Source organism: Cyanistes caeruleus, chromosome Z, assembly GCF_971803275.1.
Source record: "Cyanistes caeruleus chromosome Z, bCyaCae1.hap1.1, whole genome shotgun sequence".
Lineage (NCBI taxonomy): Eukaryota > Metazoa > Chordata > Aves > Passeriformes > Paridae > Cyanistes > Cyanistes caeruleus.
In genome coordinates this window covers 55,706,240-55,718,693 of record NC_141732.1, presented here as the reverse complement: position 1 = coordinate 55,718,693, position 12,454 = coordinate 55,706,240, and the positions used below count along the sequence as shown (strand labels likewise).

Sequence of the window (12,454 nt, the reverse complement as noted above, 5' to 3'; positions counted from 1 at the left end):
CCCATTTTCACTTTAGCATACAAAATTTTAAGGTTATTGAGTACTGACAAACTTATCAAGCTCCCTAATCAAATAGGACTTACCAACAAATATGTTGCCTTGAACACACATGACACTGAAAGATCATGAAGAAAATGTGATGTGACTCTTATTAATTTATTTTTCTAGAAATTGAAAAGCTTTTTTACAAAAAATTAGTATGATGCTATTATAGTGTCAAGGTTCATGAAGGGCAAAAGAGATTTAATACTAGTAGTTATTAACTATGTGGTGTGTGTTGGGAACTTGGCACTATGTTCTTTTGCCTTTTGAGCTACAAAAGTAGGAATTAAATCAGACCATTTTGAAATTTAAGAATAATTTCTCATAACACTTATTCTCCTGGTTTAAACTCCTAGCCTTTCTCTGCAATACATGTTTTAATCTCAATTTTCTACTTTTTAGTTGATTAGGAAAACCAAAATTTTGCTTTCTTTTTTTAATTACTTCACATCTCTAATGCTTATTTTTGCTGAGAAGGATGTGTCTCTTCTGTCATTCTATTCTTCCACTCAAAGTCTTAAAAGAACTCTCCTTATTTAAAAAATCTTCATATATGAAAAGAAAGAGTACTCATTTGCTGGCAGCCCTGAAGAACTAATTTCCTGTTGTAAAAGACTTCAAAATAGTCTGGATAAAGTTGCAAGCACTGTTACAGACAAAAAGATATTTACACAATCCACATGAATATTTACTTCCATTCAATCGAAGATCTGTCTCTTGAGGCATAGGAAAACTTTTTGACACTTTGAAAAAGTAGGTTTTGAAACTTGAACTACTCTCAGGCTGCAGAAGTGCAAAGGAACAAATTTTACAGGCTTTCTTCAAGTTTAACTTGTAACAGTAATTGATATAAAATTGATTTCCAAATCCAAGTTCAATCATTTTGTTTTATGCTTTTTTTTAAAATGAAGAACCCTTTACATGACTATGCACACTGAAGCACTTCACCCAGATGCCTTCATTACCAGTAGTCAAGACAACATGTTCATGGTCACCAGGTATTATGGACTGTCACGAGGAGTTGTTCACTTAAGGGCATTTTACAGAGTCTTTGCATTCATGTTAAGTGTAACACCTTGTTAAATTCGAGGTAAGCACCTCAGTGACACAGTTAAATTGTTTCTGGAGTTCACTGGGTCTGAAACCCTCAGAGGCTTTTTCAATTTTGCTGTGCACAAGAACTAGCTATGGAATTCTTCCAAGCATGCTTCAAGCCATATACACTGTCTCTAAGAGTATCCATGAACAAGTCAACTGAAATTTTAAGAGGACTGTCTCAAAATAAATATGAGTTGTAACTCTCGATACTTACTTAGTAAGATGCCGACATAATACCTCTTTACAAATTGGCTGTTCAGCCAAAGTCAGCCAAAATTCACATGCCTCCAAAGCCACATTTTCATCTTGGTCCTGGGTCCTTTGAAGCATGTACTACACAATATAAAAATAAATTACTTGTATAAAATATAACATTTATGTCAAAACCTTTTCATTAGTAGGTCAAAGAGCATCTCAGCAATGTAAAATAATATGCTTTATCCTGTTTATGGTCAATACACCCAAGGAAGTGACAACTTCAATGTGCAAACTGGAGCAGTTTCACCACCAGAGCCAGATTTTGAACATAATCTTTGCACTTAGGGTCAAGCAACGCCTGGCTGTGATCCCAGCCACTTTGGGATAACTGATTTAATGAAGAATAAACAACTGCCATATGCATTGCTTGTCAAACACAGTGTGTCAAGCTGCAATTGGGTAAAAATAATGTTTTGCAATCTCAGTCTTGGAAGGAAACAAAGAACCAGCAAGTGTAAGAGCAACATACCTGTCCTGATGAATGCTTTTTGTTTATTATTTCTGCAGTGTCAAACAGGGGAATCTGCAGAACACCTAGGAAATGAGACTCACCTCAACTATACTAATCATATGAGGAAGAAGGCGATCCATCCGAACTTCCAGCAGCATTACCAGAGCACGGCAAACATTTTTGCGTACTTCAGGCTCCTCATCGCCAGCCAGTGCAAAAAGATTCTGTTGGAAAGTAGTAACAGTCAAAAAACCTCAATTCATCAAGTTCAGTTTGGATTAGAATTGACATTACTGGCTGACTAAAGGAGATGTAACTTGCCCAATGCACACCTCAGAATACTATTTTATTTTCTAAGAATATATGGGTTAGCAAATTAACTCTTGTCTCTCAGTGTATGTTTTATACATAAATATGGCACTGTGTATTAACACTGGTACAAGAACAGTACTTCTGGATTATTTTTTCCTCCTAAACTGGAGGAAATAAACATTTAAAAATAAATGGTGCCAGTACCTAAGAGAAGCAAATCAAATACTCTAGACAACCCAAAACCTTCTCATCCAAGTTCAGTAATAGTATTCAGACAGGCAGACAGGCCCAATAACATGCACTTCTCAGGACAGGTATGAGACAGACTGCTGCCATTACTTTTGCACCTTTACACAGTAAGAGCTTCCCCTATGTAGGAAAAGGGAACATTTTTGAAATACACCTACTACTTTTGCTTAGAGTGGTTAGCTCTGAGCACAACCATACAGAATGAACTTCAATCATGGGGGCTGAAGCTAAGAATGGGCAAAGAGAAATGAAGTTCAAGGGCAGAGGTGGTTGTAAAATTCAGTTCAAGCCTCCTGATAAATAAGATAGGTAATTTGATTTAAACCTCCAACCAAGAATATACACCTACCTCAATAAAAGAATCTATGTGCAACATAAGAGCTTGAGTTCTGCTGATGATAAATTGATTGACACATGCCACTGCATGAGACCTACAACAGAAACAGTTTAAAATACATATGTTTAATGAGTTTAAAACATTTTTAAAGTGTACTCAGGCATCGGCAGCATAAACCAAATATCTTCCAAGGCAAGAGAGAACAAATCTATGCATCTGAAGCATTACAAAGCAAAATTACCAAACTACATTTTAAGTAATGCCTTATATGCTGATATACTTAATAAATATTTTAAAATAAAGTATTCAGTAAATAGGCTAGGATGAGATGACATATTTGCTCTGAACAGTATGTATGTTCTTACTGAGCATATTATGATTGTGATCTTCTCAGATAGTAATAATTCCATACTAGTCAATATGGTGAGATTTTAGCCTGACCTTCGTTGTTAAGTATGCAACCATATTTACTTTATGTTTAGAATTTGCTGATAAGAATGGGCTCACAATACAGATGTAGCTTATAACAAAAACACACTTGTTGTTGGATACATACTAAAACACTTGTAGAAGAAACATTCTAGAAAATTAAGCACTTTTCTTCTATTCCATTTCATGCAAAACCATTTCTTACAGGTGTTTTTCATTCTCAGACACAAAAGTCAAATTTTCAAGTCAGAAGGACAAAGCAAAACTACCTGTAGAACCCTTTGAAGATTCATTACAGTATTTTTACTACTGAAACTTCAAATTTCTATTCTGTTAAGACATTTCCTGGAAGACTGTGTCATAAAATATTGTCTGAAAGTTGTCTTTTGATAGATGTAAAGTACCGCACTTACACTACTAGTCCTTTTATACCTCAGCATTATGTACTGAAAATAGTAGTTTCAGTAGGCAGATAGCCGGCTTTTAACTTGAAACTGGTTTAATTGTCAAAGCCATGAAGATAGCAACACAGGAAAGAAGTGAAAGACTGTACAGTGTGGTAAGTACAGTGTGTTTTTCTGCCTCTCTCCCAGCTCCAGAGAATTATTAAGTTTATCTTTCTATAAGACCAAGTTCACACTTAGTTTCATAATTTTCTTAGTGAGCATCTATTATAGATGACTTTCTAAACTGTATTAGAATTCTACCATTAGTCTTAGTCTTCACTATCTACTACCCTTGGCAATAGATTTGCCACTTTACTGCAGTCAAATGTAATTTTCAAAGAGAAGATAAAACACATTTCACAGAACCACAAAGAATCATATAATGGTTGATTGAGACTGGAAAGCACCTCTGAAAGTCATCTGGTTGATGACTGTGCTCAAGCAGGGCCCCCTATAGCCAGCTGCCCAGGACCACATCCAGCTGGCTACTGAGTATCTCCAAGGATGGAGACTCCATTGCCTCTCTGGGTAACCTATGACAGTGATTGCTCATCCTCCCAGTAAAAAAGCTGTTCTCAGATATTCAGAAGGAACATTCTGAGTTTCCGTTTGTGGCCACTGCCTCTGGTTCTGTCACTAAGTGCCACTGGAAAGAGCCTGGACATTTTTTTTCCTCCCTCTCTTCAAATATTTACATATGTTGATGAGTCCCAACTCTCTTGGCTTCTCCTGATATGGCCCTTTGCTGAGTCTTTCCAGTATATCCATGCCTCTCTTGCACTGAACAGTCCAGAACTGGACACAGTACCTCAGATACCATGTCACCTGAAAGACGAAGGGAAGGATCACCTCCTTTAAACCAGCTGGCAATAGCCCAGGGTACCGTTAGCCTTCTTTGTGGCAGGGGCACTCTTTTGGTTCAATTCAGGATAAAAACTACTGTTCTTTGTAATGAATACTAGCAACAATTTAATTCTGGAATTTTTCTTCTATACTGTTACTTTGGAGAGATTAATACAGTTTTACAGTAAAGGGATGATGAATGCATTTATTTTGATTCAGTTAAATGCAGAACTTTTTTTTTCTATCAGAACTCAGAAGCTTTTGTCAGTGAAAGAATTTTCACTCTTCCATTGCTGAAGCAATTACAAAAGGAATATAAAATTGTTATTTCTATTCAGAATATTAAGTTCCAAGCACAACAGTGAATTTTTTGTAATAATATGCAAAAACCTATAAGAAACTAATTGTGTTAAGAGTTGAGATTCTTGAATTAATTATGAAGATAAACATGGAAATTACTGATGAAATTACCCTCTGTGGGTCTCTGCAAGACCATTTAAAAAAGCTAAGCAGATTTTAAACAGATGAACAAAATAGCAGCCTTGCTGCTAATGTAAGCAGAATTTTAACAAGTAACTGCAAGTACATCTCATAAACCTACCGTATTTTTGGACTGCTATGCTTGAAGAACTGCAAGAACTTCGGTATCATGATATTGAGTGGCCGGTCCAACACGTCACTATCTAAAATTTCAGCAGAATCTTCACATATCTTTTGAAGAGCGCCAAAAGCACCCTGTTTAAAAACAAATAAACAATTAAATAATAAATAAACCTTCTTTCACATTCTGAAGAAAACAAAATTTGAGACCTCACATAGAATGGATAATTTAAACACAACACAGTAAATGTAGCTAGTTACTGCTGTAAATGTAGTTAACTAGTTAATGATTATATTGAAATATTCTTAAAGGCATTTTATTTAAACCAGCATCTGAGCATCTGTCAGCTCTCAAGCTAAGAGAGTTAGCAATGACTAACTGATAACTTCAGTTTGATTTGATGCTCATCTATCCAAATCTATTTAAAAGAACACTCAAAAGATAATTTATTTGAGAAGTAAGTAGAATGAGGCAGAAGTACCCAAATTAATTGCAAATATAATTGTATTTCCTTTCATAATTCACTATGGGGAAAAGCAGAGATAATGATCAATTTGAATTTAATTTTCAAATGCAGGGTATTTTTTCCAAGAGAAAGAAGCACCAAAACACTACTCAACAACATATCATCTTGGATCATTAGTCATCTCTGAAGTTCACTTTATACAAAATGTTTCACACTTTCACGGAGACTTTATCAAGTTATTCAAATGGTGTGATCATAATCCTTTTTTTACATTAGACATAGCTTTATATTTTTTCTCACTGTTTAAAACTGTTATTTACTTGTTTCCCTTCATACAGACTAAACAAAACACTTCATTTCCTTGATACAGCAATTGATCACTTTTCCAAGTTACAAGAAAAATGAATACTACTTCTATGTAAGACATAATTCAACATCAACTTAATGATTCTAATAGTGTCTAAAAGATTAGGAGCAGTAATTTCAGGAGACTTCTCAGCTGAGATACTGTGATTATCCATCTGCAATCTTATTCTAGTTTTATGCAAAGAAAATCAATTTGTTTGAATGAACAGTAAGAACACGGACTACAGGTAGAAGAAAAATTATCAAATCTGAGTCACTGTTCCTCAAGAAGAACACATGGGCATGTATAAATACATACAGACATACAAACAATACTACACAAATACATAGGATCTGTGAAGAGAGATATAAATAATGAAATTCAGATGATCGTTTTCTATTTTCTATAAATCTCCTTACCTCACAGGTATTGTAATCTTCGGAATCCAACAGGCTGCAAAGCTTTGGCAAGAGTTCAGGCCAATTCTGTAACTCCCCTTTTGAGGCAATGGTTGTTATCAGAATGCCTAAAGAAAGGAAAAAATGAGATCTCACATGCTTTCACTTGTTTTATATCAATTTTTCATATTTTTCTTGTCTCAAATCTTTAAAGAGCTAAGAAAGTTATAGTTTGGTTAAGGACTGGCATGCATAAAAAGAGTGAGTACATTTAATTGCAAATGTTATTTGAACAGCTTTAACAGCAAAGGTGGGTTGCTCCTTCCTGCTGGTATAAAATGCTCAAACATTAGAAATTAAGCACCAGGTAACTTCATTTAAGGAAATTATAATTTATAACATTTATATATCTGTATAATTTATAATTAACAACACAGCAGGGCAGCTTTGGCTCTAAGTTTACTAAACACTGTACAAATCTCGATGTTTAATAAATACAGACTATTCATCCCAAGTCACCTCTTTTTCACTCTTACAGGAAAGCACAAATGTGGAAATCTGTCATTCAATAAGCATACAATCTAGTAATAAATTATATGTTCACAACTTTACTGTGTTTACATGAAACATTAAGGACACATTCTAAGACCAAGGTACCTACTAAGAGCTTAAACACAATGGTAGGTCATCCAGTTAGGAAATGTGAGAGCCAGCAAACAGACAGGTCAGGCCAAAGAGTCACTATTCAGTTTTCAGCAAATATAGAAATCCTAGGCAAAATTAATTAAGTAACAGAGACAGAGGTTACTTATAAACTAGGACTAAATTTGTATGAGCCCATTTTGCCCAATGCAAAACATAACAGCTAGCACAATCCTTCATGCTACTGGCATTCTAAGGAGTATGAACATAGAACTCAGCACTACTACAACTAGTAATCTCCCAAGCAAAAAGTGATGGAAAAACTTCAAGTTTTTCCTTGAGCTACTCACTCATTTTTCTTTGGAATAAAGTACTAAAATTCTTGTTTAATACACAAGAATAGAGGACAACATTACAGAGCAAAGGACATTCTGGACAGGACACACAGTAACTAATAGATATTTTGCATTATTCCTTTGATGCAATATGCTGAATCTTTTCAAGGTCCTAGAACTGGTTTCAGAGGTTGAAATGGTCTGGCATGCAATTTGGACCACATATCTCATTATAAACCTTCTGTACAAATTGTACTTTGCTTCTTTAAGTCCTGAAGCTGATTTCTGAGCTCCTTAACTTTTAAAAGCTGAACTTCATAACAAAATTCCCCCTTATAGGGCAATCATTAGCCTTCAATCTCCTCCTGCAGTGAAGGTCTACAGTTCCTCCACTACTTTCAAACACTTAAACTATTTTCCCTGCTTGGTTTCAGTTAGGAGCTACACTAAGGTCCTGCCCAGACCAGAGTCCCCAGAAAGTTTTAAGAACAGTTGCAGATGCTATCTAAAGAGATGTATTTATATCCTGGTAGATTTGTGGATCCTCAAAAAATGCAGCTTGAATCTATATACAAAATTAGCACACGGGGTTTTAAAACCTGTACCAAAGGTTAACAGCACAGAGAAGATACACTCTGTTACTCATCTGGGGATTAGAATAAGGATAAAGTAACTAAGGGTAAAACAGTGTGCAGTTATCATTAAAGTCATGTGCTCATTCTTCTTAGCAAGGTGACTTCTGAAGATGGGATTAATCTATTTGCCTCCATCTCAGCCAAAAAGCATCACCTTTGGCACTAGATGTTAGAGACCACAAAGGAGAGTGAATACTACAGTAAATCTTCTCTGATGCCATTTTGATATACTTGCTCATCTTGCTCTCAGAATTCCTGAGATGATATTTGCAATTGACTCATTAAATTGACAGTGCTTGAACTGCAAAAACATGTGCTCATCAGAAAGAGCAGCTCTTATTTCTACCTGCCAACCAGGACAAACCAGGATATCATGCTAAGAAGGCAGTCTACATAGGTAGTAACATCTTTACACCTCACTAGTACCAAGAATCCAGTGGGTACCGGACCAAGGTCAGACAGCTAAAAGGATCCTACAATTCAAACAGAAGGGTGCCAAAAACATGTGGAACAGCAACACGCAAGCATGTAGTTCATCAGCTGCTACTCATCCTCAGCATTCATACATGTCTAATAATCCCTGCAAGGATCACTTAAAGCTGAGCAATAACTGAGCTACTAATCCACAAGTATTTCCTATGAGGAAAAATTAAAGAGTAATTGCTTGAAAACAAACAGCCCCTATCTCCCAAAAAAACCACCACACAGACCATCACCAAATAACTCTAAAATAGCAAAACAAATGGAGCTGGAATATGTTCCTTAGCTAGCTCCATTGTACTCCACTGAAAACTACTATGAACAAAGAAGTAAGCATGACTTCTACAACTTGAAATTCAAAGAGTACCTGACACTCAAAGACGTGTTTCTACTCTCATTAGTAACATTGGTCATTAATAGAATTCATAGTAAAACAGCTTTACAACTGGCAAAACAGCAGGAAAAAGCTAAGAAACAAGTAATTTTCTCTAGACTTTAATTAATCTATAATCTGAATGCATGGTGAAGGAATCTTATAGAAAAAGCAAGTTATTCTAAACAATAACTGGTAGATTATTTTATAAGAGGAGTCAACTGAGAGAAGCTGAATTTCTTTCTGAACTGACACCCACACCCATTTTCAGTATTCAAATAGATGTTTTATCTTTTTCCAGTATTTTAGCAGACCAGGAAAATTACTACAAGGAAATTGTACTATCAAAGAGAAGGCTACTTATAAACTAGGACTGAATCTGTATGAGTCCATTTTGCCAGTTCAGATAGAATTTCTATCAGTTCAGATAGAAAAGCAACTTTACCTTGGACTAAGTAAAAATAATACAAGTATGTATATTTTATGAAAATATGTATCAAAACAAGGTATTTACAAAATCAAAAATTCATGTAACAAATAAAACTTCTCACTGGAACTAGATCATCTTTACGGTCTCTTCTAAGACCATTTCATGATTTTATGATACTATGAAGTTCTATACACCACACCTTATCTGCTGTTTTCTGACAGAAGCTCTTTACTTGAATGCCTTATGCATGGGACGACAATTCCCTGAAGGGATGTGCATAGGTGTGCATAGAAGGGGTGGGGTGTAGAAAATCAGCTAACAGAAGCATTTCATTGATGCAATCAGAGTACTGCAATAGTTCTTAAGTCAGACCTTTACCACATTACTGTTTTTAGGTATATAAGCCGGCAGCAAGCTCAATTTAAGCAGATTCAAATAAACTTATGTTCAGTTAAATTTCAAAAAATATGAAATGAATTGCTGTATCACTTCTAAGATAACAGGAATCTGAAGTATGACATCTCTATATTTACAATAAAGAAAAATTTCACTGAAACATGCTGAGGTTGTGACAATTACGAGAAACAAACAATTCTACAACTTTAGTAACTATTTATGTCCCTAGTACAGCTCTCACCCATATTGGGAACTTTTCCAGTATGCAGAGGACAGCATTAAGAACAAACTTACCTACAGTAGCTCTAATTAAGGGGGAGGAATCACCAATGTTGTTCAGACATTCACTTTTAATGAAGTCAGTTACCCCATTCGGAAAGTTGTGAAAATGTGCTTTTACATTATTCTTCAAGATAAGACCACTCAAGGAACGTGTTGGCTCATCTGCAACAGAAAGTATTTACAGTCATTCTTCAATCAGCTCACAGAAATAAAGCAGATTTCCAGAACAATGCCACAAGATCAAAGCCTATATATAGATATTAATCTTCATTTCCTTATCTCTCCTTGTAGCTACACCCATCAGTTCATGTAGCAGACCTTTTCAGGTTCAGAGTACACAAATTAATCACCAACTATATAAAGTTCAACAAGGGTAGTGCCCGATGCTGCACTGGGGATAGGGCAACCTTGGATGTGCAGACAGGCTGGGGAATGAGATGCTGGAAAACAGTGCCACAGAGGAACCTGGGGGTCCTGGTTTGAAGCAAGCTGAACATGAGCCAGCAGTGCCCTGGCAGCCAGGAGGGCCACCCGTGTCCTGGGGACATCAGGCACAGCATCAGCCAGGCAAGGGAGGGGATTGTCCTGCTCTGCTCTGCTCTGGGGCAGCCTCACCTCGAGTGCTGGGGACAGCTCTGGGTGCCACAATAGCCTAATGTAAAGCTATAGAGTGCCCAAAGGAGGGCCACAAGGATGGTGAAGGGCCTCGAGGGGAAGCCTTGTGAGGAGCAGCTGAGGTCACACAGTCAGTTCAGCCCGGAGGACACTGAGGGGAGACCTCATTGCAGTTACATCCTCCTTTTGAGGGGAAGAGCAGGGGCAGGCACTGATTTCTTCTGTGGTGACAGTGACAGCACCTGAGGGAATGGCCTGGAGATGCATCAGGGGAGGTTTAGGTTGGATATTAGGAAAAGGCTCTTCACCCAGATGGCGGCTGAGCACTGGTAAAGTGCTCAAAATCCTTGTTGATCCCTTCAATCTCAGCATATTGTTTGATTCTGTGATACACTATTTCTGTTTATTCAAAATTAGAATATGGATTATGAACTCTACATTTTAAGAGAAAGTCTTGAATAGACATATGGGCAAGTAATAGATCTGAAGTTACATGATACAGGAAATTTATTTAAGACGTTTGTCAGCCAAAGACATTCAGGCATTCTGATTATACTGACAGGCTTGCTGCAATACTTAGTTACTGATACTGTAAGAAAGTGGTGACAAACCCAGACAAACCACAGTAGGATATGGAAATGATGTAGGGATTGTGCAGTAAAACCTCTACCCCAATATTCACACAAATATAGTGTTCTATTTTTCTACAAAGTTAGGTACTTTAGAAATTCAAAATGCTGATCTATTTTATTAAATAATTAGAGGAAGCAGGAAAAAAAAACATCTGTAGACAATGCAACAAAAAGTTACACATCATGAGCTATAAAATAAATGCAACCAGAACTGACCTGAATTGAGTAAGAATTAAAGTTCAGGCAACGGTTTGAGTTCTGTTTACTAAGCTTTCTCTAAATTATTGGGCCAAGTAGAGGAATGGAAAAAGAACAGTCTAGATTTTTCATTTACAGTGGAGTAGATTTGTTTCATTCTTAACCAAAGGCTTGAATAACTTGGTATTACTTCTGAGATATGCTGAAGTATCAGAATACTCTATATAGAACGAGTTACCTTACAGTATAAGCAAATTTAAATTTACAGTTTACAGCAATCTTCATAGCACTGGAAGCTGATGTTAATCAGCATTTCAGCCACTTGTCAAGTTTTTTCTATGAAGTGCTGATTTGGGCAAAATAAGGAATCCCTTTGTGCCAAGAATTAGTCTACACATAGATCTATTCCAGCTCTCTAGAACTATTATTAAGCCAACAGAAATAAACATAAGCAAAATAAGAGATTTCAAATATAAAGTACTTTCAAACTAAAGCTACTGCACCACAACACCAAGACTCCCACAATACTGCAATGTCTGACTGACAGCTGACTAACGGACACTGGACACTTCAAACCAGTAAGAAGAGAAACAGAGCTTTTCAGAAGAGAGGGGATTGTTCGGCTAATCAGAAATTAAAATTCATTTTAATCAACTCATTTTGAGTGCAAAAACCAGAATGCCTTCATACACTTTTTAATCTTGTCTTTTACGTTCATATCTCAGTTCTTTTAAAGAATAAGTTAGAATGCTCTGGAACTACAAAGGTATTGCTATAGAAACAAACATGTCCCTTAGAATTCAATAACTTTATAAAACAAGAAGTCACCCAATGAATACATATGAGACAATTCTACAACTTTCCCTACACTATATGATTTAACTACCAACTTCTAAACAACATAAAAAATAAAACTCATTTCATTTGCACAGCACTACATTTGCTAGCACTTTTTCTGGAAGAAGGAGGGGGGAAAAGGGTTTATTATTTTAAATAAAAATCTAAAGACTGTATGTGTGGACAACCTCACAACTTAGTTGTAAGCCATCAGGAGTATTACTATAGTTACTTGGCAAGCCAAATCAAGTAATTCTGAGATAGTCTCTGAATTAAAAGTAAAATCTTTACAGAAACACTTGCACCAATAAAGTATGTCAAAC

General features: G+C 36.1%; 1 protein-coding gene across 14 annotated transcripts in view; it reads right to left on the bottom strand.

Moving 5' to 3' along the window:
- TNPO1 (transportin 1) overlaps window positions 1–12,454 on the bottom strand; it is a 70,874-nt gene that overhangs the window by 22,930 nt on the left and 35,490 nt on the right. For all 14 annotated transcript variants that reach the window (XM_086866679.1, XM_086866675.1, XM_086866681.1 and 11 more), the window contains 6 exons: window positions 9,862–10,011; window positions 6,298–6,404; window positions 5,067–5,200; window positions 2,760–2,841; window positions 1,951–2,073; window positions 1,355–1,473 (listed from right to left, as the gene is read on the bottom strand). In XM_086866679.1, coding sequence (XP_086722805.1) covers window positions 1,355–1,473; window positions 1,951–2,073; window positions 2,760–2,841; window positions 5,067–5,200; window positions 6,298–6,404; window positions 9,862–10,011 — 715 coding nt within the window. The remainder of the gene's footprint in view (window positions 1–1,354; window positions 1,474–1,950; window positions 2,074–2,759; window positions 2,842–5,066; window positions 5,201–6,297; window positions 6,405–9,861; window positions 10,012–12,454) is intronic.